The sequence below is a fragment of the Lissotriton helveticus genome, chromosome 10, assembly GCF_964261635.1.
Source record: "Lissotriton helveticus chromosome 10, aLisHel1.1, whole genome shotgun sequence".
In the NCBI taxonomy this organism is placed as follows: Eukaryota; Metazoa; Chordata; class Amphibia; order Caudata; family Salamandridae; genus Lissotriton; species Lissotriton helveticus.
Window position 1 is genome coordinate 1,041,509,653 of NC_136071.1, and position 26,581 is coordinate 1,041,536,233.

The 26,581-nt window shown below is 45.7% G+C and overlaps 1 protein-coding gene across 1 annotated transcript in view; it reads left to right on the forward strand.

Annotated features, from left to right (window-relative positions):
* The window catches only part of MALRD1 (MAM and LDL receptor class A domain containing 1), a 2,679,189-nt gene that overhangs the window by 616,297 nt on the left and 2,036,311 nt on the right, over positions 1-26,581 (forward strand). The window contains exon 15 of the mRNA XM_078663745.1: positions 25,687-25,863. Within this exon, the coding sequence (XP_078519871.1) occupies positions 25,687-25,863 (177 nt within the window). The remainder of the gene's footprint in view (positions 1-25,686; positions 25,864-26,581) is intronic.

Sequence of the window (26,581 nt, forward strand, 5' to 3'; positions counted from 1 at the left end):
ATGACAATTTGTAGAAATGCAACCTAAGGAAAACAGAAGGCTTTTTTAGTTCTAATATTTTTATTAAATTAGAAAGGACATATACATTGTTAAATGCAATAAAAAGCAATACACTGACAAAAGAGCAATTCAAAACTAACCCTGGGCGCAGTGCTCCGCTCCGTCCATGGAGTGTCCGTCGTGTTGCCTACTTCACGATTGGCAAAGAAGGCGTAGTGGGCAACACTACGCACACTCCATGGCGGAGCTAAGTTGCCCGCCACCCGCCTCCCTCCCGCCCTCTTCTACATGGCCAAATTAATGTTAAACAGATTAAAAGTAATTAAAAAGGACTTACCTGACATGCGGCATCCCGGAGCTCCCTCTTCCTGCTGTCGTGCCGACTTCTTCCAGAAAAATGCGCATGCGCGGGCGCACGCGCATGCGCATTTGTCTGGAAGAAGTCGGCGCGACAGCAGGAAGAGTGAGCTCTGGGATGCCGCATGTCAGGTAAGTCCTTGTTAATTACTTTTAATCTGTTTAACATTAAATTAGGCATGTAGAAGAGGGAGGGAGGGAGGGAGGCGGGCGGCGCGTAGTGGGGCTACACGAATTGTGTGGGTGGGCGTAGCCCTACTACGCACACTACGCCCACCCCTCTTCAAAACTCAGTATCAATACTGTCTTATATAGCTCCTACATAACAATGTAAATAGCATGTTGCAGGAACAAGAACATAGAGGAACATATTAAAAAGTCAGATGCATCAATTTATCAAAAGAAAGAAAAGGAAAGGAAGGAGAAAAAAGAGAAAGAAAGGAAGGAGGAAAGAAGAAAGAGAAAGAGAAAAGAGGAGAGTGAAGAGTGAAAAGTGAAGAGAGAGTCTCCTGCTACAAAAAGACAGAAAAAAGAAATTAAGGAGACGACACAAAGCAATATTGTTCTACCAAACCTTTCGAAGCTAAGTCCACATATCTATCCAATGATCTCCATACCCCACTAGAAGTAGAAGGAAAAGATGATTCTCCTCCACAGAGCTATAAGCCCCACAGAGAAAAGAAACACAAGCCCACCATGTATGATAGGATATAGACCCAAACGGTTTCCACTCCGAAAGAATAATCTTCACCGCAATTGTCAACAACAAGTCTAACAATTGCATATCTAAACAAATGGTAATGGTAATAGTGTAGCCCATGGACCCAACAAAATTAGAGGTAATGTAAGCTGAAACTGAATGTCAAAGATTAACATGAGATGTTTATGAACCAATTCCCAAAAAGGTTGGAGTAAAGAACATTCAAAAAACATATGTTGATGGGTACCAGCGGCTAATTTGCAACTCCAACAAAGGTCATTATCTTTAAGATTAAGAGAATGCAGGCGTACCGGTGTCCAATGTAACAGATTAAGGGCCCGATGTAGGTAAAAGTCATTTACCGATTTTAAAATACCGATTTTTACCGAATCGGTATTCAGAAATCGGGAAATGAGATGTAGAGAAAAAAAATCGGTAAAATACAGATTCGTTAAAAATCGGTAGCGTGTTTCGATACTTACCGAATCTGTAATTACCGAATCGGTAATGACAATACAAGCCTATGGGCCAAAAGGGCCATAGGAATGCATTGGAAAAACCGAATCGGTATTTACCGATTCGGCTAATACCGATTCGGCAAATACCGAATCGGTAAATACCGAATCGGTAAATACGGAATCGGCGAGCGAGTAAAAGTGAAACCAATTACAAAAGCCAATGAGGTGGAAGCACCCTCCCCCACCCTACCAGGGAGTGGCTGCCCAGGCAGGTGCAACTCATCAGAACTTTCTGGAGAGGCTGCCAGAGCTGAGCAGTGAGAGGGAGCAGCAGAGAGCAGCAGAGAGAGTGGTAGCTGATTTAGCAGACAGTGGAAATGGCAAGCAGCTCAGAGAGCCAGAAGGCTGAGAGGAAGCGCAAAGTGAAGTGGAGCTGCAAGTACTGGTGGAGGAGGTGGCAAGGGTCCACAGGCAGCTCTATGGGAGGCTGTCCCTCACAGTCCCAGAGTCTACCAAGAGGAAACTGTGGAGTGCCATAAGTGAGAGGGTCAATGCTGTTGGTGTGACCCCCAGGAGCCTGGAGGACCTCAAGAAGAGGTTTTATGACATCCGGAGCCTCACCAAGAGGAAATTGTCAGAGCTCCACAAGCAGGCAGGTCTGACCGGTGGAGACAGGAACTCCACGCCCCCCTTGACTGCCCTGGAGGAACTGGTGGCCACGACCATCGAGATGGAGAGTGTGGTGGGAGTAGGGGACATGGACGGCTCAGCCAGAGCTACAGCAAAAGGTAAGAAGCATGCGCAGCATGACACACCCAACCAGACACCTCCCCAATAGCCTCAATGTACAGTCAAACCCCAGTCCAGTACTGCTAGCACCATACATGAGTAATGCATAATGGGAAATGTAGCCAGCTAATGTAGGAACATTTGTCAGTGCACATTAATAAGCAAGGCACTTGAAAAAAGAATCAGAGTAATGAAAGTGACATGTGCAATGCTTTTATTGTAGTGACTGTAAGACATTTGCACTCAGTTCACAAATGCTTCTTTATACCTAGGGGCAACATCAGGCAGTGCAGGCAGTGGAGCATCAGCTGCACAAGCGACAGCTCCAGCGACGGCGCAGAGTGTGGTGGCAGGGCCAAGCACCATGGATGCCTCGCAGGAGGAGGAGGACAGCAGTGCCATTGTCAATGAGGACGACCTCGTACATGCCCTCGTATTTCCCCACTCCCCTCACCTATCACAATCCCCCCCATTGGTGTTCTCAGCTGAGAACTCCCCCTCACGGTCCCAGCAAGCACCTGCCACATCACCAGCCAGGAGGAGTATTGTGGCCCCATTGACAATCATGGAGGGAGCTGCGGGTCAGGCACCAGCACCCACACCAGCGACACCTGTAGCACAGCAGCCCACCCAGCAGGCCAGCACCAATCGCCGCCCACGCACTCCCAGCAGTGCATGTCCATCAGGAGAGGGCACAGTGTTCCAAGGCCTTGAGGGCAGCATGGTGCGAATCCAGCGCCTGCAGGCAAAATCCATCCTGGCATGCCACCGCCAATTGCGTGCACACAACCTGCAAATGGTAGAAATGGCAAAGGGCTTTGGTGAGTTGGTGGCAAGCAACAAGGAGGTGGCGCAAACAAACAGAGACATTGCCACAGGAATGGGACGCATGACAACCGCCATCACACAGCTTTGTGCCAAGATGGAACATAATGAGCACACAAGGCGCAGGGATGCACGTGTCCAAAACAGGGCAATTAACCGGCTTGCCGCCGCAACGTCCCAGCTATGTCGCCGAGGGGTAAATTTGGAAGAGAGCCTGACACAATACACTGCGGAGGTGACCAGGGGCATGGCCAGGATCACCAGTGCCATGGAGGCCCTCATCATATCTAATACAGTGGCCAATCCTGCCCTGGACATGGCCGAGGCTGGGGACAGCAGCAGCCGCAGAAGCCCGGCTAGCGCTGTGTCAGAGCCGCGCAGGAGCAGCAGGTGCTCCGCAGAGGCAGCAGGCCATGCTGAAGGGGGTGATCAGCATCCCAGTGGCACTGTGAAGCGCTTCAGAAAATGACTGTGTGGGTGAGGCAACCCGGGGCATTTCCAGTCCCCACATACAATTTCATATTTTCACTTGTTGCACATCAGTGCTTGAACGTTCTTCCAACATTAAAACAATTCTTTTTTTCACATCCATAACCTGTGTGTTCATCTGTACTCACTCAGAAATAGTTGTCTGTTATTTCCTCCCGTCTGTATCTGCCATCACTTGGTGTTGGCACTCCAGCAGGTTGGGTTTGTGGCACAGCAATGTCGTCGTCATGGTCCTCGTAGTCAGACAGATCCACCTCCGTGCCCTTCTTGACCGCAAGGTTGTGCAACATTGCACAGACAGCAATTATCTTGCAGCAGGTGATGGGGGTATACTGCCTTGCACCTCCCCTCTTGTGCAAGCATCTGAACCTGCTTTTCCAGATGCCAAAGGTCCGTTCTACCACATTCCTTGTGCTTTTGTGGGCCCGGTTATACCTCCTTTGGCTGGGTGTTGAGGGGTTGAGGTAGGGGGTGAGTATGAATGAGCGGAGGGCATATGCACTGTCGCCTAGAAGAAAAAGGGGTAACATTACTCACATGCATACATGTACTTCACACTGCTATTTTTGTTATGGGGGTCTGACAATGTGTCTCACCTAGGAGGTATCCTTCACCAAATTCCCTTGTCGTCAGCCGTGCATGGATGCTGCTGCTTTGGAAGACGTAGGAGTCGTGGGTACTCCCTGGGAATTTAGCAACCAGGTCTGTGATGACGCACTTAGCATTACAAATCACCTGCACATTTATGGTGTGCTTTGACTTCCGATTACGGTATATATATTCTGTGTCAGCAGGGGGGCAAATCGGAATGTGCGTGCCATCAATGCAGCCAATGATGTGGGGGAATCTTGCCATCTGGTAAAAGTCTGCTTTAGTTTGTACCAGTTCCGCATGGGTTGCAGGGAAGGAAATGTATTGGTCCATCCTATGTATCATGGCGTCAAGGAATCTGTGGAAAAACCTTGACAGGCTGCTCTGGGTCACCCCTCCTGCCACAGCAACTACACTTTGATAGCTGCCAGATGCAAGCAGGTGTAGGCTGCATAGCACCTGCACTTGTGTTGGGATTGCGTGTGCCCTTGGGGTGGGGTGGTCCAACAGTGGTTGGAGGTCCCTGATAAGGTCCAAAATGGTGTCTGAGTCCAACCTGTATCTCTGTAGGATCTCTGCTTCTGTGAGCATGCACAGGGTCACCCTCTGCCTGTAGACCTGCTCCTGTCTCAGCCATACCCTCTCTCCTTCCTCCTGTAGCCGTAGCTGTCTTGCAATGACATAAAATGCCGCCATAGTGCAAGAAGAATTGCATTTTGGGTCCTTTTTTATAGGTTGCACCTGGTTACCACCTGATTCCAATCCATGGTAAATACAGACTCTTAAATACTGATTTTTAGGCAAAATCGGTATTTCTGAGCTTACCTACATCTCACTCTTCATTTTTCACACTTCTTATTTACAGAATCGTCATTTTGCCGAATCGGTAACTTTACCGATTCGGTAGCATTACCGAATCGGTATGATTACCGATTCGGTAGATTTGCCGATTCGGTAGAATTACCGATTCGGTTGAATTGCCGATTCGGTATATTTACCGATTCTGTATGTTAGCGAATCTGTATGTTAGCGAATCTGTAAAATTTCCGATTCTGTGTTTAGTTCCGATTCGGTATTTTGCCGATTCGGTATACTTACCGAATCGGGAATTTACCGATTATGACGGATTTCGGACTCCTACATCCCGATGGTTCGATTCCGCTCGGTAACGGACGAAAATCGGTATTTTCGGCCGTTACCGACCGACCTACATCGGGCCCTAAGAGAGAAAAATTTAGACAATCTTATTACGAAGAGAAAGTCTCCCAATAAGTTGCCAAGTTTCTGGGGAAATATGTTTGAAAAGATGATGATCAAAAAGGTGTAGCCATTTTTGTTGTGTAACGGTAGACAACATAGGTGGTGTGGAAAATAAAAATGTATAGATCTTAGAAGCCACATGACCTGATTTATGCCACATAGATAGGAGAGAAACTCTATGGGAAACTGGACCAAAATGAACCTTAGTAACGGCAACTTTGACTTTCAAAAATTGTCTAAAAATCAAAATTAGTGAGAGAAAACTGCCGAGCTAAGGAAGAAAAAGGTTATGGATCATGATTGGGATCATAAAGATGATGAACAAGGGTGATACCCTTGTTAGCCCAGTAGGCCACCAAAGTCACATCAATATCAATCTTAATTTTAGGATTGTGCCACAAAGAAGACCATCTAGACTTATGGATTGGCTTAGATACTTTCTTATCAATCGCTTTCACTGCATTAATGGTATCTAAAATAATAGCACAAGAAAAAGAAAGAGACAATGTGGATGCAGTTAAAAAAGAGGAGGTAGGTAGAGGAGAAGATAATTCTCACTCAATAAACACCCACGGTGGAGTATGCCGAGGATCCGTAGAAAACTAAAGAGTCCCTTGGGAGGTTAAAAAAGCCACTAGGTATCGATCCCAGTCAGGAAAATTACAACCTCCCAGTCATAAGGTTTCCTTAAATGTTTATAGGCTATTCTAGCTCTCTTATCACTCCAGAGGAATTTTGAAGTGAGGGAATCAATTTCATGAAAAAAAGACGAAGACAACTTAACAGGAAGCATTGAGGACACAAAGGTAATAATGGGCGTTATCATCATCTTTCAACTTTGAAGATGTCGCCACCACGAAATATATTTAGGTGACCAAGTATCCAGAAGTTGACGAATCTTAAGTAAACTTTGAGCTTCATTATACGAAAATGTGTTTGTTACAGTATTGCAAAACCAAATCCCCAAATATTTAATACGTTTTGATTGCCATTTAAAGCCAGCATCCCCCATGTGTGCAGGAAAACAATACGCGTTGAGGGGAAACATCTCCGTTTTATCTTTTTTGAGAGTATATCCTGAAACATTAGAAAATAGATTAATAGTCTCGGAAATAGCAGGAGTTGCAGTAACTATATCATCGGAAAAAATGAGCACATCATCTGCATAGGCAGCTGTTTTGATACAAATTGAACCAAATTGAAACCCTTTAATATCTTGATTAAGAAGAGGGTCAATAGATAATAAAAACAAAAGAGGTGATAACGGGCACTCTTGTCTAGTACCCTGACATAGATTAAAAAACGAAGAGGTAGCACCGTTAACCCTAATATTTGCCTTAGGATGTGCATACAAAGACATCACCATATTAACAAATGAATCTCCAAGATAGTGGGCTCGAAGAACTGCATGTGGAAAAGGCCATGAGACCTTATCAAAAGCCTTTTTGGCATCAAGGGCAAGGGCCGCCGCAGGCAGGTTGGATAATTTTGCTTTCCCCAGAATTCGGGTGCTACACACGTGATGGGCAACTTGTTGGATCCTATATTTTCAAACTCTGCCTGCCTTAAAGCACTTCCAGCGCTGGCTCTGCCTTGGACAGACCATTTTATGGTACCTGCCCAGTGGCAGTTTGATGTCCCAGTTGCTTCGGCCCCCAGGGTATACACTTTGGAAAGAGCCTGGTCCAGGCTCCCAGTAGATACCTGGGCGGCACACCTGGAGGCGTCCCGGCCTCTCCTTGGGTCCAATCCGCTAGTTGCCGATGAGAGAGTAAACATCTGGCTTACTAATTCGCTTGATGCCCTCCTCCCCAAGAAGAAACAACTCACTAGGGGTAAGAGGGTGGGATCTGCGCCCTGGTACACATTGGAGCTGAGAACTTTGAGGAAGGGTTGCAAGAGGTTGGAGCGGACCTGGAGGAAAGATTGGAGCGAAACGAGCCGGAAAGAATATCGGGCGGCTCTTAGCACCTACAAATCTGCTATCCGGGTAGCTAAATCTGTGTTCTTTGAGGAGAGAATAGGCTCTGTGGCCAACTCCTCAAAAGAATCGTTTAGGGTCATCAAAGAACTTCTTAAAACGCCCGAACCTCAGGTCATTCATGATGACCCCCGTGAGAAATGCTCGGAACTTGCCTCCTTTTTTTAAAACCAAAATCGATAACATCTTGGCATCTCTCCCTCGGCTAGCCGGGGAGACCCCCTCTGGTGGTAACCCAGAGCCTCAGCCCACGGTGCGGCCCGTGGGGTTGGTTTCTTTAGGCCCTGTTACTGGGGAAGAAGTTCTCACAGTTCTGATGACCATGAAAAGTGGCTCTCCTAAAGACCCTGCACCCATGAAATATCTTAAGCAGGTAGCCCCCACCATCGGTGGCTTAGTGACGGATTTGATAAACTTATCTTTTACTCAAGGAGTGGTGCCCTCTAGTTGGAAGGGAGCGGTTGTCAAGGCTCTCTTGAAGAAGCCGAATTTGGACCCCGCTGACCTTGCCAACTTTAGGCACATTTCTCTGCTCCCCGGCTTCAGCAAGGTGGCGGAGAAGTTGGTGAATCGCCGCCTCTCTGGCTTCCTGGAGTCCAACTCCCTTCTGGGTGACTCCCAAACGGGTTTTCGGCCCGGTCAGGGGACTGATACTGCCCTGCTGGCAGTCGTGGAGAATGCCAGGAGCATTTTGGATTCAGGGGGATCGGTGGCAGTGATCCTCCTGGACCTCAGTGCGGCATTTGACACCGTAGACCATCAGGTGCTTCTCCAACGGCTGTCGGGGGTGGGGGTCTCTGGGATGGCCCTGAAGTGGTTTGCGTCCTTTTTGGAGGGCCGGACCTTTGAGGTGTGGGAAGGCCACGAGAAATCACCATCAGTCCCTCTCCAGTGTGGTGTGCCACAGGGCTCATCGTTGAGCCCTACTTTATTTAACATTTACATGGCCCCCCTGGAGAGTGTGATACTGCCCCTGGGTATCAAGATTATCAGCTATGCTGATGATACCCAGCTGGTGGTAGGGCTCTCCCAGTCGGCTTATCATCCCGACCGGCTGCACACGTGTTTGGATAAGATCTTCACGTGGATGTGTAGCTCCGCACTCAAGCTTAACGGCTCCAAAACGGAACTGATGATGCTGGGGAATTCCCCTCCCTCCTTATTTCCGAGTAGTTGGCCTAGCTGCTTGGGAGCGGCTCCCACCCCCAAACAGGAGATTAAGAGCTTGGGGGTGTGGTTGGAGCAGGACCTCTCCTTTAGGACACACGCTAAAAAGACCGCAGGCGTGTGTTTTGGTCTGCTCCGATCAGCCCGGAAGATCTTACCTCTCCTCCCAGCAGCCTCTAGGAGGTTACTCATCCAGGGGCTTATTATCTCTTGGCTAGACTTCAGCAACGCGTTGTTTCCGGGGGGCTCCAGAGTCCACCCTAAATAAACTGCAACAAGTGCAGAATGCGGCCGCTAGGCTCCTGATGGATCTCCCCAGGCGTCAGTCTGCCCGACCTGCGTTGAAGGCGCTGCACTGGCTCCCTGTTAGGGAGAGGGTGAAATTCAAGTCACTCTGTCTGGCCCATAAAATCCTGCAGGGGAAAGGCCCACCTATCCTACGGGACATGGTTCAACCATACAAGGCCTCCCGCTCCCTCCGGTCAGACCATCAACATCTGCTACAGGTCATGAGGGCAAGGAAGGTTAGAACTGGTGGCAGAAGATTCTCCATCAACGTGGCCATCCTGTGGAACTCCCTTCCTCTTCACCTGCGTTCGGAAACAAGCTTCTTACGTTTTCGCAAGCTGTTAAAAACCCACCTGTTTCCTGCTTAATTCCGGTGTCGCATGTCATGGCGTCTCCTTCTGGATAAGCGCGGGGATGCCCAAGGGTAACCAGGCGCGGTACAAAACTCCTTAATAATAATAATAATAATAATGACAAAATGTTCGGATATTATCCCTAGCCAACCTACCTTTAACAAAGCCAGTCTGCGATGGGTGAATAAGTAGAGGAATATATCAAATGTTTGCCCAAATCCTGGCCAAACGTCTGGAACCATATATAATATATGGTTCCAGACGTTTGGCCAGGATTTTGGCAAACATTTTCGCTTCCATATTTAGGAGACATATGGGGCGAAAATTCTTAGGATCCAAATGATCTTTACCCTCTTTAGGGATTACTACAATAGTAGCCTCTGCCGCAGAGCCTGAAATCGAGCCTGACGAAATAAAGTCACCAAAAACATTTTTGAGACGAGGTACAAAAGATCGAAGAAAGGTTTTATAAAAAAGAATGGGAAAACCATCTGGACCCGGAGCTTTCCCTGAGCGGGTGAATTTGATAGCATGAATAACATCCTCAAATGCAATCGGTTCCCCCAACTTTGCCCCATCAGCATCAGAAACAGCCTGAATAGGAATCACCTTTAAAAATTGTTGGCATTGATCAAGAGAAGATTGATTATGAGGAGTGTACAATTTACTATAATATTCACGAAAGACCTCAAGGATCTCCTTAGTTTGAAATTTCCTAGCTCCAGAACTGTCATTTATACAAGATATCTGTGCTGCTCTGATATTAGACTCCTGGAACCTTAATGTAGCCACCAAAACCTTCCCTGCTCGATTCTTTAGGAGTAGCCGTTTGGACTTTTTCACTGGACACCAATTTGAGCTCTCTTAGTTACAATAGAATTGTAAGAGTATTTTAGATTCTTGATATCTTGTAAGAGCGCCATATCTTTAGAATTCCTATATAGGGATTCTTTCTGCTTAAAGTTATCCTCTAAAGCAGCAAGTTCCTTCTTGATATCTGAGTTCCTTTTCACCATTTTGCTAATAATCTGCCCCCTGATCGTACATTTAAAAGCGTCCCATAAAACCACAGGAGAACTAACCGAAGGCTCGTTTTCAAGGAAGAAATTTTCAATATCCTTGTTGAGTAAGTCAACTTGAGTCCGATCATACAAGATCTCTGAATTCAGACTCCAAGTGCGGGGCTCCCTAGTTTCTGAAAGATTGAGGAGCATAAAGGAAACCGCAGCATGATCTGAGACAAGAATAGGATGAATGACAGGAGTCGAAGAGTATTTTAGAAGAACTGAGTGAACTAGAAGATAATCAATACTAGAAAAAGCTAGAGTGAGGAGAAGAGAAAAAAGTGAAGTCACTACCAGGGGGATTATGTAATCTCAACACATCAGTAAGATTAGAGGAGGAACACGTTAGATATCTGTCTATGAGCCCTAGGAGGATGAAATTTAAAAGCAGAATGTCTGTCTAAAATGGGATCCATTGGGAGATTAAAGTCCCCTCCGACAATCAAATTACCATTATGAGGAACATTTGAAAGCTTTTTAGTATTAGAACGCCAAAAAGATGGATCATCACTATTTGGTGCATAAATATTCATGACATAGAAATCATGAGAGCCATTGGATAAACAGGCCAGCAACCACCTACCCTTATATAATCATGTTCCGCAGTAACAACAGTCAAACCCAAATTTTTGGAAATCATAGTCACCACTCCATTCTTCTTTCCAAATGCCTCAGAACAAACAACATCAAGAACCCACTCTTGCAATAGAGCCTCTTTATATGATATTTTGGTTTCCTGTAACAATACTAAATCACTAGAAAGGCTTTTACAATAATGTTTGCCCTCTTCACAGGATGATTCAAACCACGCACATTGAGGGATAAGAACTTCAAACCTGGCATAATAGCGAAAAATCAAAAAACAACTACTACTTTGTGCCAGAGAAAAGAACCCCATAACAGTAGCATCTGCACAACAATGAGAAAACAGAAGCAATGAAGACACAAACAATGGAGACCAGCAGGAGACTCTAGAAAAGAATGAATAAGTAAAGATTGGAAAAAGAGAAAAAGAAATGAGAAAAACGAAGAGAAGATACAGAATAAAAGAGAAAAAATATCCCACCAGGGGAAGTCTACAGGAGACAAAATGCATACGAGGGAGGAACATGGAGGAGCAAGCAAGTAGGCCAACAAAAAAGAAAATAAAACAATCGCCACACAGGCAGAGAGCAATAGAGAATAAAAAAAACAGAGGCAACAGAGAGAGGCAAGTCAGATTACATATATAAATGCATTATAACATATAAACTGATGAAAAAACAGTTAATCTAACAAGGAGCTATCAAAAAATATGAACAGTATTTTGGAAGAAAAGCTTATATAATGTGCATCTTAAACATAGCATATCAAAGCGCAATATATATCTAATACTATAGTAACAGTATAAATAACTGAAACATATCGAAGTAGATATACAATCACAGCATCAAAAGAGAATTCATATATAACAAATCATACGGCATATTGGTAAAAGGCAACTATCAAGGAATAAGCAGAGCATAATACCAATAAGTTATCTGGAACAGGGTAAGGGAGCATTGGACTATAATACCAAATATAAGAACAGTAGAACAACAAAGACAAAATAAATATGAAGTATGAATATGAATGATCTGTGAAAGAATTAGAAGTTCACCGCACACTATTCTCACATACTCAAACATAGAAAAGATGTAATAGACCATAACAGATCAGAGATACACAGACAAGCCATCAGACAAGAACAAGAGGATGAAAAAATTTACATAAACAACGGACAGGACTTGAAGATAACATAAATATATATAATAGGCTCTCATAATAGAAAAAGAGAATTACCTAAATAAAACAGTAAACTAAGAAATACCAAGGAACCTCGAGCAAGAAATGACAGTAGTTCCCCAGTAACACCCAACATCTATAAAGGAGAGATACTGCTCTAAGAGAGAATAATCAGAGAAAGCAGAAAAATAGAACAAAGAGGATAGCAGTAAAGAACACCGTTACTAAAGCCCCAAACAAGACAGATATGAAGAAATCGCAACCTGTACCATAGGAGCTGAACCTGCAAATAAATGATTAAAACATACTAAAAGCTGCAAGTATCATCCAACATTTTTCCAAAAATAGTAACAAATACCCTAGCATTAGGATATAAAGACCAGTAAGAGCAAAATTACAGACATCTCACAAGAGATACTCAAGATCCAGAGGGGCCAGGAGAAGTTGTAGATTCCATCTGGGATTCAGTCTGATTGTCCAAAAAGGTAGACAAATCAGAAGGCTCATAAAAAATCTGAGTGCGACCTCTAAAAGTTATTCGAAATCGTGAAGGGCCAACAAAAGAAAACGGAATGTTCATGTCAAGAAGTCCTCGTCGCAGATTGAGAAAACTTTCCGTCTGATGACAGTATCTCTAGCAAAATACTGGGATATGGCAATTCTGTGACCCTCCCTATTAATCGCTTTAATTTTCCTCATCTGTGCCAAAATTTGTTCAAAATAATGATGTCGCAATGGTTTAAAAACCACCGGTCTAGTATGAGGTGGAGACTTCGGTTGAAATGTAGGAACCCTGTGTGCACGCTCTATTTCAAAGTCCCTCTGAAAAGAAATATTCAACACAGTAGGGATCCAATTGAGCAAAAACTCTAGCATTGATGGCACCATGTTCTCTGCATCTTCAGGTAAACCAAAGATACGTAGATTACTTCTACGATTTCTGTCTTCCTGTTCCATAAGATCTCTCCATAATGCAGCCAGGGAGCGCTCCATATTCTGCATGGATTTGGCCTGTTGGTGTTCGGAATCTTCCACTACACTTATCCGTGATTCAGCATTAGAGACACGAAGTGTTAAGTTCTTGAAGTCACTTCTGATTGCCGCAACTTCAACTTGAAGTAAATCAGTATTGGTTTTTGTACTCTGCGCATTATCATGGACAGCATTCAGGCAAGAGAGAATAGCATCTAAAGTAGTACCAGAGTCTTTCGGTACAAGCTCCGGAGTAGTCGAAGTTTGTTTAGATCTTTTAAGGTTACCTTTAGAGTCCTTGGTTTTGGGAGAAAGACCCATGTTGTCTGCCATGAGAAGAAGCAATAGAAACAATGAAGAAGCCCTCAGCGTATCTTTGTCTCCACTGAAGTAACACCAGACACCTCACCGTTCGAGAACAACCTCCTGGGAGACAACAGAATGAGCAGTTCAGGGTGTAAAAAACAAAGTACTTATTGCTCTTCAACCATAAGTTCAATACCACTCACACCCCACAATACAGAAGAAAGGTGCGTGTCACAGCTTGAAAATTGTGCTAAGGTAATGCTAGAAAAGACGCAGGCATATCCAAAGCTCAAGCACAATGGGAGGTGTATGGCGCAGCAATATCTACAGCAGAAGAAATTTGCAGCTGGAGCATGAAGAGCGTGAAAGGAACATCAAAACAGAAGAAGGTGCACCAAAATATCCTGCTGTAATAATGACCTATCGAGGCGCAGAAGCCAGAAGACAAAGAACCTCTGACTGAAAATAGCAGTGAAATGTCAATAATAGGCAACAAGCAGGCAGTACTTATCCCAAAAGCGCCGTTGTTTGAGTCATTATGTGTGAGCCGCCATTTTGAGGAGCATTACTGAGGAGACAGCCATCAGAAAGAACATTGGGATCAAAAGACACCGCACCTTCACCATAATCGCTCATAGCATTCTTTGTGCATTCTGCCTGCAAAGTCTGGTATTTTTATGTGCAGAAACGGGCTTGGTCACATTATTAAACGCGCAACCTCCCGGCGACGCGACGGAGCTTACAAAGATGCGGCCATCTTGGCTGGGCGCAAGCCATGCCCCCAGGAAAACAGAAGGCTTGACAAATTTAGCTAAACATACTGCATGCTTTAAAGCCAGTCCTTCTCCCCACGCCGCCTTCAATTCTGTATGCTGCAGACTTAATCTCAAATGTTGAGTAGATGCTTTTTCTCATTAACAAGTAGAAACATTTTGAATTTGGTGAAATCGGGGATCTTGATTACTTTTTCCTTCTACTCCCTTCATTGATGTATTTGATTGCAGCTCAGCAATTCCAACCTTAGTGGCACTTGTAGTTCTCTGTAAGACTTCCATGTGAATTGCTGAATGAGTAGTCACTTTGGTCACGTTATTGTCTCATGCTGTGCCTCACAGTTGGGCATGCATGTGTCCTGGTGATTCCAGCAAGTCTGGGTGTTGGGTTACAAGATGCATTTGGTTGTAGTATGGTAGTCATGTATTTGCTTATGTCTCCCAGCAGTCCTTAATTTTTTCATGTTTTTCCCTCACTTCTCATTGGTGTGTGTGCATTTGGGATGGATTGATAGTTGAGATACTACATATGGCCTCCTCGTTGTGTGAATATTTTCTGGCTTTAAACTATGAAGTTGTGCTCTCCTGTATTGGGCTATGCCCGTAGACTGGTGAAATATGTTCGTGTTGGTGTTGTTGGTCTCTGGTTTTCATTAGGATGATAAATCCGCCTGCCTATCATGTCTGTCATCCATTATGTTGGTGGAGGGTTCCTAGTGTTGACAAAAGCCACTCCTTGTAGGTTAAAGTTCCCCGTGCTCATCAGAAGATATGAGTGTTGTGCACAGTTTGTGTGAAAAACGTTTGGATGGGATATACCTCTTTGGCTGTTACTACTTAATGAATATGTGGCATGGGCACTGGATGCATGTTAAGTCTTTCTTGTGTGTGCTCCCTATTTTTTTGTTCAAGCTTCTCTTGAAGCTCTTTTCCCTTTGAATTATTTTCTTAGCTATTCAAAATTGTGACAAACCTTCCAAGTAAACAGTAAATACAACCCATCTGCTGCATGTAATGCAATACTGCCGGTTGTAAGACAGAGGCACGCACGGCTAAACCATGTGTGCCTTACCCTTCAGCCAAAACCACAAATGTTTCTTAACCACTCATTCCTTTACCACATATGCCATTACCACACATTCCCATTGTAAAAACATGCATGGTAAGGGTTATGTGTTGTTGTTAAGGTTCGCCACTACTCCGACCCACCCTAAGTCCTAAAATGTAAATCCCTGACTTCGCCCCCGACCAGCCACGGCTGCTGCAGGTAAGAGCGGTGGGGCTGGCTAGGGGGAATTTTCGAGAGATGACCACAATGGAAAATGAAATAAATAGTTAATTTACCCTTGTGGTCTTCTTTCCAAATCTCCCCCAGCTGGCCCCTCGCCCTACTACTCTTACCTGCAGCGGCCGTGGCTGCCCCCCAACCTGCCCTTCCCTTAAAACTACCCCTCCCCCTGCCCTGAGGCCTAAAACAATGCCTCTTACCATATACTACCCCGCCCCTGCACTGTCCCTAAAAGTACCCGGAACCTCTTCCATCACCCTAAGACCTAAAGACCTCCCCATTTCAAAATAACCCCGATCCCTTCCACTGCCCTGAGGCCTAAAACCCTGCCCCCAATTAAAACCAAAATATCCCCATCCCCACCCTGAGACCTACAACAATCCCACTCCTAAAAACTCTCCCCCGGACCCAGCCCTTAAAACTACTCCAACCCCCCTCCCCCGGCCTGAGCCCTAGATACTTGCCCCCTTTCCAAAAGTACCCCAACCTCTAAAAGTGACCTCCACCCCTAAAAAATACCCCCCCCCCAAAACCTAGACCCAGCCCCACTTACATGTTCCGCGTCCAGAGCTTCCTGTTCCAACACTTCCCCACCCATCCTGAACACTGGAGCGCTATCTGCCTTGACCACACTTATGCATGTTTAAGGCAGATGCAGTGTTCAGGCAAACGTGGTTACTCTTGCAGTGTTCCGGAATGTGTAGCTCTGCCTGCGTTCTTCCAGGCATTCCCCATTCTGCCTAATCCATACCATGTAAAAAAAACTACTGTTAACTTATTACTTTATTTATTTTTATGTGTATATTTGTATTCATTTACACAACAGCAAAAGTAGCAAAGGTGATTGTTGGACTTGGCCCTTTTTGTGGGGCCATCCCTGAACTTTTTGCCTTCCTCCTAGCCTTTTTTCTGACATAGTGTTGGTGGTTTTTGGACTCTGGGCACTTTAGCACAGCTGTCCAGTGTAAAGTGTGTGTGCTCTCTGTGATAAATATGGTAAGATTGGTCTACACCTGTTTGGCCTATTTAATTTACCCGTCAGTCCCTTGTAAAGTGGTATCTCATATACACGGGGCTGGTAAAGTAAATGCTAATAGTGGGCTTTCAGCGCTGTTTGCGCCACCCACCAAAGTAGCCTTTCAAACCTATCCCAGGCCTCTGCCCTTGCAGGGCCTGTGCGCGCAGTGTTACTGCTGATGTGACGTGACACCAAAAGTGTGTGCTATGTATGTGACCCTCTTTTTACTGCATGTCAGTCAACCCTAATGTAAGGGAGGCTCTAGCTACCCCAATGGGCAGGGTACATTGTAGGTAAAATGTAGGACATGTACCTTAAGTGTGTGCCATGTCCTAGTAGTGACAAACAGCCATTTTGGTTTCTCACTGCTGTGATGCTGCCCTCTCAAGGGATTGCATTGAGGATTCCCTTATAAGTGTTTCAGTGGTAATTCCTGATATAAGAGGAGCAGTGTGGTCAAGTTTGGTATGGTTGGAATAGTAATAATAAATATTTTGCAAGGGTGTGCGCAGATTTATTATCACTATTTTAGAAAGGCCACTTTTAGAAGTTGGCATTTCTGTGTGCTATGGGTCTGCCTGCCTGATGTGGATTGCATGTCTGGCTTTGGAGTGGCAGGGGCTGGTGAGGTGTGTGTGGCTCCAGGAGGGGCAGAGTGAGTCAGCGCTAGGCTGAATAGGGCATCTGCATTTGGAGTAGTGGGGGGAGAAGTCCCCTGACCCTGAATAGGAATGTGCCTGCCCATGTGAATGCTGACTCCGCCCCGGTGGTGTGTCCGATGAAAGTAACCGCAACGTGACAAAGGGGAGAGGAGCCCCGAAAATAAAGTGCTCCACACTCCCCAGAACCAGTTAGGACTGGTTCCGCCAAGCCCTGTGCCAGGGCAGACAAAAGAAATGTGGTATAAATATTTGGGCTGTGACCCCCTGAAAATGTTGTGCTTTTCCTTTTACAGGGGTACGTGCTGCTGCTGGGCCCCAGGAGGAACCGCCACGAGAGACTGCCTCCCTGCTGGAGGGCCCTGAGTGCTGGCCTGCCTGGGCCCAGCTGTGCCCCCTGACCTTTGGGGACTTTAGCGCCTATTGAGAGCTATATTTTAAATTACCAGCCCATGAGGAGCGCTGGTGCCTGGCATTGTGCTGCTGGGGGATTATTCTGTGAGGCCGAGTGGGAGCCCACCTCGTATTTGTGCTATTTTACTTAGCGGGAGCCAACCCCACGTTTTGAAGTGAGGAGCAGGTGCCCACCACGCATTGGATGTTTATTTTGTGGCAGGAGCCACCCCGTGTATGTACTCCTTTAGCGGGTGCCCACCCCGCTTTGTGGCCTGCTCATCGGCGGGAGCCCACCCCGCATTGGTACCTTTAGGCAGGAGCCCACCCCGCAGTTGCCCAAATTCACCGCTGCAACCCTGAGAGAAGAGGAGCCGCCGAGGAAGCAGCACGGCCGACCCGGAAGCCAGGCAAGCTGCCTGACTGCGGGCAGGACCGGGAAAAGGAAAGGGACGACTGGCCAATAGCAACGCAGCTGGAGATAGAGCTCCCGCAGCTGTGGTGCGAGCCCTGTGTGTGCTCCAGAGCCTCGCAGGCTCCACGAGGCTTAACGCGACCCAGAAACTTCCGGAAGAGGACCGTAGGAGTCCAGGACAACAGCCCGGTGAGTGGGGCTGTAAAGTCGAGGTTCATTGGTGCCAAGTCATGGCAGTAGGGAGGCCCCGGTAACAGAGGCCGCCGAGGCACATTGTCTGCACCGCGAGAGAGAGCGAGCAGCTGCAACGTTTGGGCAAAGTATTTAAGGAGTCCCGGAGTGGGGCTTGCAGGGCACGTGTAGTGCTAGTGCCATTTTCCTTTGGGGGCATTTTGTTTTCCCTGAGAAAGGAGTGAGATACACTCCCCTGCCCCCAGTGCATTGCGCACTCTGATGTCACTGCATTGGCAGCTACGCCCTGACTTTCCGGACATAGGTCAATTTTGAGCCCCAGGGAAAAGGCCAGTTGGTTAGTGGGGCGTAGGCCCTAATGCAATGCCTAATAATTATGCTTATGATTTTAATGCCTAATCAAATGTGATTTATGCATAATGAATCTATGCCTTTGATGGTTATGCAGGATATGTTGTATGCTGAAGTCATTATTATACCAGTAGTTACTGGTTGCGTTATTTACTACTGACAGAGGCCCGATTGGCCCTGCCAGGTGTACATAATCCCCTGTAAAAATTGCCTTGTGCCAGTTGGCACAGAGTATATGTCTGATTATGATTCTAGTTTTGGATAATACAAAGGCTGTTTTTATACAACCTTGTGTGGAGTTCCTTTTGTGGTGTGCCTAGTGTGTTGCTGCTGTGTGTGTGTGTTGTGCAAATGCTTTATAAACTAATGTCCCTAAAACAAACAGACCTACACCCTATATGGTACAATCAATATGGAACAAGAGGTCACAGGTTCTAGAGTGACACCCTGCCTGTCACAACAACACAACAAGGGAGATGAATTATGCTAGTGTTAACAGTGTAAATAATATTAAAACAAAAAGGCCTCATATAATAGGACAAGAACTGGATTCAGAAATTTGTTGTAAAACAGAGCATCCACATGATTTATTTTAATTCATACAGTTATAAAAAAAATTAACATTTTATTTGTACATTAAAATCATGAATCACATAGGCAATGGTTAATGAATGATACACAGCAAAAAATGTTAAAACAAGAATTACACAAAAATAAAATTGTTCCAGAGAACAAGTGCCAGGCAGGGTGTCACTATAGAACCTGTGACCTCTTGTTCCATATTGATTGTACCATATAGGGTGTAGGTCTGTTTGTTTTAGGGACATTAGTTTATTTCACATATTTTCCCTGGTCCCAGACCTTTCAGTAAGGGGGCCTCCTATATATTTTTTCTGTGAAAATGCTTTACACATTTCCTCTGGGATAAACCTGACTACTAGTGGCAAGGTACCAAGGGGGTGAGCAGGGGTTATTTTTAGCGTGTAACTCCCTTGCCCTGACTATAGTGGTGGTTTCAGTCTGGCGTAGGCACATGCCCTAGCCAACCAGAAATCCCATTTCTAACATTGGTTGGCAGCGGTGAGGATAGGGCTTGCATTTGCACAGTACCACAGCGACAACTGGTTGCACTACAAACTCTGAATTTAGAGAATCACATGTTTGGGGATTATTATTTCTGAGTTTTATTTCTCCTTAAAAGTGTCATTTTGGAATTGTGTATTCCTGCTTCAGCTCTTGCACCTAAGTCTCATGTGTTCCACCTGTGTATTTGGTGCCTTGCCATAATGGAATCTACCTTTAGGTTTTATAACCTGTTCAAATACAGTAGGGGGAGTTAATAGATTTCTGTGAGGAGAGATTCATAGACGTTAGTGGGTCAGAAACCCACCTAGACCTACAGGAAACTCTACTCCGGTGGCAGTATAGCAAATGGGCATTGAAGGACTATATGAGGGAGGGTAACCCTGGAGAGTCCGAAGAGGAGGAAGAAGATGAAAGGGCAGGGACGCCAGTAGGTAGTCAGGACCACATAGATAGGGAGTCCCTTGCTGGGCCCAGGGCCAGCACCTCAACCCATTCCCTGTCCCCAGAGGAGTGGGTAGATAGGAGGGAAGAAAGGGAGCATGAGCTGGCTTTACAGAAGCTTCAGAAGGAGAGCCATGAGAATATGGAGGCTCGGAAATTGGAGTTGGAGCATAGGAAGTTAGCCGTAAAGGAGAAAACGGCCTTGTTTGCCCAGGAGCTGAGTCTCAAGGTGTTGGGCCTTGAAGAGAAGAAGCTAGAGACTGCGAAGGTCCTAGCGCAGGAGAAGATGGCGGAGGCAGAGAGGGCCTTCACCAGTGAGAAACTAGCTCTGGAGGGTAGATTATCCCCTGAGTGCAGTTTTGGTTTACTGTATTCACCAGTGAGGGTGGCGTCCAGTGGTGGCAGCAAAATGGAGTTCTGTGCATGAAGTCCCATTCCCACCTCCCAGAGTATGGTACCTGGCTCCCAGGGAGAGGGGTACAGGTTGAGATTCAGGGGCAGTAAGAAACTGTCTCACCAGTCTTGGGGGGAGTTTGGGTGAATGTTGTGAGGACTGGGTTATAGTTAGCACGGTACGTCAAATGATTTTGAAGGGCTGTTCAATCTGGTTGTCAGACAGCACATGTTCAGTAATTGTTTGCCGGGGTTGAGCCAACACCTGTTGGAGTGTGAGTTCCCTGATCCCAGGGAATTTGCATGGGAGGCAGACCTCTGAGTGTGTGCCGGAGGTTCTGAAGAGGCATTAGGGAATGACCCTAAGAGGAGTGGCTCAGGTATCTTCCAGCGCAGAGAGGTGGGAGAGGTTCAGAGTAGCCAGAAAGGTCCTGTTGTAGTGGGAAGATTGTAGGGCCACACTTTCTATCTCCTAGGAGAAGGACTGAGACAGGGACATGTCTCAACCTCAGTCTCAGCGCCTGGATGGTCCTTAAGGGAACACCAGGTAGGGAGCCTAGTCTGTCCTGATGGGCCACCCGTTGTTGGGGATCTCCTAGTGTCAGGAGAACTTTGAGTGTCTGTAAGCAGTTCTCCATCAGCAGTTCTGGTGTCTGGCAGTGCCACTCCTAAGTGGGGGGGTGCAGATGCTCAGATTGAGGGGTGTGAGGGAGAAAGAGTCCCCAGTGGAAGAACCAGTTGGTCAGGGGCCAGCCAGAATGGCTGAGTCTCCAAGGAATGACCCTGGTGACACCACTTCTGTCCTGGGGGATCTTCACGCACTGTCAGATGGACAAGGGTTGGGAGATCTGCACCAGGCAGACAGTCTCACGACACATGAATTATGTGTTATGTGTTACCCTCCGGGGGGGCATATGTGTTCCCAAGACTATTTTTATACAACCTTTTGTGGAGTTCCTTTTGTGGTGTGCCTAGTGTGTTGCTGCTGTGTGTGTGTTGCACAAACGCTTTACACATTGCCTTTGGGATAAGACTGACTGCTCGTACCAAGCTACCAAGGGGGTGAGCATGGGTTATATTCAGCGTGTAATTCCCTTGCCCTGACTAGAGTGGTGGTTTCTGCCTGGCTTAGACGCATACCCTAGCCAACCAGAAATCCCATTTCTAACAGTGATACAGAAAATGGGGAGGATGAAGAAAAAACACACAATCCACATTCTTCCATACAATAACCACATACTGTCACATTTATCCTTAGATTTTACTCTATAGTACATAAACTCATACTTGATCTTAAGGTACTAAATCAAAAAATCTACTATCTTTATTATCTTATATTTCCATACATTTAAACCTTTTGTTGCCTTTCATGTTTGAATCTGCAAGAACTCCTTTTCAGAATGCCACAAGGTGTGCAGGGGATACGGCACACAACCGTGTTGGTTGAGGCCTTTTACTCCTGATGTCCCGGGGCCTACTGTGTAACTACTGTGGATCCTGAGCAACTAGGCCAAGTACCCTTTCTACACTTGATACTCAGTGGTAGCAATGGACGATCAGTCCAAAGCTCTCGGGGGGGGAGTGTAGCTACAGTTAGTAAAGAGGACTCATAACTCAAAGTGCACACAATACTGTCAAGGAATCAATATCCAGTAGTATAGTTGCTTTTATAAAAAAAGAAGACTTTTATTTCTAACTTTGCTCAGTCAAAGAAAAAAAACATTTGTAAGCAACAACACCATCCCCTTGAGTTTAGGCCTATAGTGTTTGTCAGGCAAATCCCTGTCCCACTCTCTTCCTTGCAACATGCTAGGGGTTCACTACTAAGCCGTACTCAAGAGTTTCCCATTGACTCTTCAGCAATTAATCAAAAGTGTTTATGGTGCTGCAGCCCTGTCAGCAGTGAATTCCTGGGCTCCAACAGTCCCAATTCAATTCATACCCACTCCTTCAACATTGAAGCATTCAGCATTGCAGTGAGTGCCCTGACCGCAGACCCTCGCAAGTTTTTATCCTGTTAGGAGAAGTCGGGCTGTTTGTAGTACATGTGACAGGACCCATCAGGCACAGGCACTTTCCCCGAGTGATGCTGGCGGCTTTTCCCAGTGATTGGATATGCTCCCAGCTTGCAAAGACGTGGTAAGCAAATCTTCCCCCCACTGGGAGGGGGACGATCATCCAGCTCCTGACTTGTGCCCAGTGAAGGTGCAGCATTATCTGCAGCATCCTCCACAGTACTTGGGTTTGTTAGTCAGGGGCAGTTCTTGCTTTGTAGGCTCAACCCGTTGGTTGCAGCCTCAGTCTTTTTCCTGGGCAGCATCCCGAACTTCCTGGCTACACTGGTACCTGGCTGCCCCTTCTGGTGTATCGGGTTGCAGAGGTATCTTAAAGCTCAAGAACAGACTCCTCTGTTACATTTGCCCACACAACAGTGGTCCCCCTTCTGGCACAGGGTCCCTGCAAAGGAGGCCATGTGCCACATTATTTTGTAGCAATAACTTCATTGGTGGCTCCCTCGAGCATACATGATCACTGCAACACGGCAGTACTGGCTTGGGCATTTCCTGCACTTCACACAGCGCACATCTTAAACAACGGTGGCCCCTGTCCCGGCATATGCAGGTTCAGTGAATCAATCCTGCACTCAGGCAATGGCCTGAATGTTGCACAGCCATTTCTTCACACCTTGCTCAGGGAGTCCTCTCAGTGTAGCTCCCCACTTTAACTCGCTCCCTCCAACATTCTCCTCTTTCTTAGAGGGCACACTGGTCTTGGAAGGCAGACATGCGCTGGTGCTTCAGGCTCCAGAGCTGATGGCCTTGGTTTCCCTGGTTGTTGCCCACACCCCCAGCAGGGAGATTAGCGGACCTTGACCCCAAGTCCTGGTCGGAGGCAGAAGACTTGCAGAGCTTCCCCTTCTCACTCTGTCTGACTGGCTGCTTGGCACATTACATATTTTGGGATCTCAACCTCCCCTTCTTATAGTCCATTTCCAGAGATGAAATGTGATTCAAGCTCTGGGTCTAGAAGTTTTATGTTGGGGCTGTGCCTATTTCAAAGTGTATACTTTCCCCCCCTCTTCTTGCCTCTTAAAAGTCTGTCAGTCACAGCAGGAAAGAGCCAGAAGCTGATTGTCCCAAAACACAGGCCGTGGGAGTTATTAGAGTTCACACCTGGATGTAAGCCACATTGACATGTGTATCAAAAAGCTAATCCTGGGCTCCAATGCCCACTCTTTATGATTCCCTTATCAGCCCTATCTCTTTCCTGAGATGTGTCCAGGCCCTTTCCTTGTGATCTATCATTGAATCAAAGAGCACCCTTTTGAAGTGTAAAGGTTAATCGTTCTCTCCCGTTTTCCACCGTGTGTCTCACCCAGCTGATAGGAATGCTGCAATTCACAAATCTGTCTGGCGGAAGTCCTGTACTTCTCATGTCTTCAACAAGCAAGACTGGGATTCCCAAACATAAACCCAGGGTCCTCCATGCAATATGCTATTGAAGGTAAGTAATTGGCCCCCACAGACCCTCATGCATTCACCACACACATTCAATCTGTGCACTGTTTAGTACAGTATCATTTCTGCAGTTTACCATGGTGTGCTATTTACAAATACACAAACTGCCAGCACACACACTCACCATGTGCACGTTGCACAGGACTTTCCCCTTCATGTATTGCACTCATACACCAAGCACATGCTTTCATTGTGTACTCACAACACAGCACTACATCTCTTGGGTAATTTATTTCTTGCAGGTATACATACACTCAGTACATGCAAGAACCACAAATACCCTGCCCAGCACTGCTCTAGCCCTGTACTGTACCCTTCCCAGGCACACATGGATCCAGCGCAGAGTCACTACTCCTGGACTGCGCAGCACTCCACATCTGTCCGATGTAGGCCAATGGTGAGTTAAGCACACAGCAGTGGAACTTTTTCTAAAAAGGGAGTGAGCCTGTTGGCCTCACTGTAGTGACACAGGGTAGAAAGTACCTTTTCACTCCTACTGACCATTTTACACTATGCTAAGACCGCAATCCATGTGACAAGCCTATGTCATGGCACACACACATGATCTGTGTTTGCCTTTGACAACAAAAATCAGCATTAGGGATACAGACAATTGTACTGTTGGGCACTCAGGGAAGAGGGACACGTCATTTACCATGAAGAGGAATTTGCCGTTCCAGAGGCTTTATTGGGTCTTCTTAATGAATGTGATCTTGGCCGTTACCTGTATCCCTTTTGTGAGATGAAATGCATAGACGCAGTCTTGTTTAAATTAACTGTCATATGCCCGATTTCTTGGACATATCTTTTAACTGTTCTCTGAGCAGAGAGATTTAAAGAAACAACATGGTAATCTGATTCAGTTTTGCCATACATAACCATTTTATTTGATCCCAACACCTCCAAAAGAAATGTGAAAGCCAGGAACATTTTACTTGCATATTTTTCTCATAACTCAATAATTCTTATTCCTACTTCTTTAATATTGGTTTGCCTAATAGTGCCTTATTAACTATTGTTCGCACATGCTCTTAAATTTACTTTGACCTATGAACACATTTCCTATGCTCTCCATAATGTTGCCATAAATTGTGAATCAAACAACATGTTTTTGGCTGGCTGTAGTCACAGACGTTTACAAAAAACCTGGAAGTAAATTAAGTGCATGGAGCAGAATATAAGTCATTGTACCCTTGACCATGGCTTTCACACCCCATTTCTATGGGTTAATTCCAGCATTACCTCTAGTATGGAGGAAGGCCTTGAAGATCATTGCATGGTATCAAACAGTTTCATTCCAATTTTACTTGAATGTATGAAAATGAGTAGTGTGCTCTGCCCTTCAAGTGTTTTGTATGAGTGTTGTGAATATCGATTGCCTATTTTCATTACCAAATCTTAGAACCTTAGTTTCCCATAGTTTATTGGAATGTTGAGAACTCCAATGGAGTGGCTGACTACTGGCCAATAATGACTGTAGAAACGTTCTGCTCAAACATTCCAATCTTTGTCTCTCTCCCTTTTTAATTTAAATTATTCTAACCACAGTGGGTGAAAAGTTCTAATACTATGTTATAACCCTTGTGCCTCTGACTCTATTGTTTGTTTAAGGCTTGTCGGGGTTTAGGGACTGAAACAGCAATTATAGCCCTAACAGCAGGACATTATTTAGAGGATAAAATTACGATAACAATGGGCAATTATCAAGAGTTGGGAATATTCTGCTTTACTCTGAAATTTTGTGTCAAAATACCTATACAATGGAATGTTAAACCAAAGATGCTTTACTTTGTAGGTGACCTGCCAACACCATCAACAGTTCCGCTAGGAACCTCTCTTCCTGTCACCCTTCCAAATCATAACTGCAGCGAAGAAGAATTTGTGTGCCAATCCACTGGCAATTGCATTCAGCAGTTACAGAAATGTGACTTCAGAAATGACTGTTTTGATCACTCCGATGAGCTACACTGTGGTGGGTATTCATAACAAACAAAAGGAATTACTGATAAAACTTCAAAAATACCAGTCCATTCATATTAGATAATTTTAGGTTTGTTGAATATGCTACAAAATAACCCATATTAGATTAACTAAGGCTTTATTGTGATGCTACAGAATGTCTGCTGATTATAAAGTGCACGTTCCGTGTCTACCATTGAGGTAAGCCAAGCATTGAATCATTGTTTTATTTACAATGTGTACTCCATTTCTCTATGTTTGTGTGATGTGAGATCAGGGCCGGTATTAGTGCTGGTGGCCCCCAGTGTGACAATCGTTGTTGACACCCCCCGCTGACCTTCTTCACAGATTTTCTCACTACCTCCCCCAATGTTGTCTCTTAGTTCTCTATAGCCGTCTCTCTCACATGTACTTCATTTTTAGGTTTCGCCTGGCGTTCACCGCGCAGCAGTGTCGCGCAGGCGAAATCTTATGTTTTTCAGTAAGGGGCTTTCACCCGCCTCTCTCTTCCATTGGCTAGCTCCATAAATGGAGGCTAGCCATTGGAAGAGAGATCTGTCAGTAATTCTCGGAGCAGATTCGTGGGAGTTCTGGTGATTTTTTCTCGCTCCGCCGCTATGCGAACGTCATGTGGCGGTGGGCGGGTGTTTTTTTTTACGGCATGTTTTTGTCATTTCCAATGTGTCTGTTGCCGGGATGGGCTGCGCGATTTCTGTTGCAGGGATGTTGGA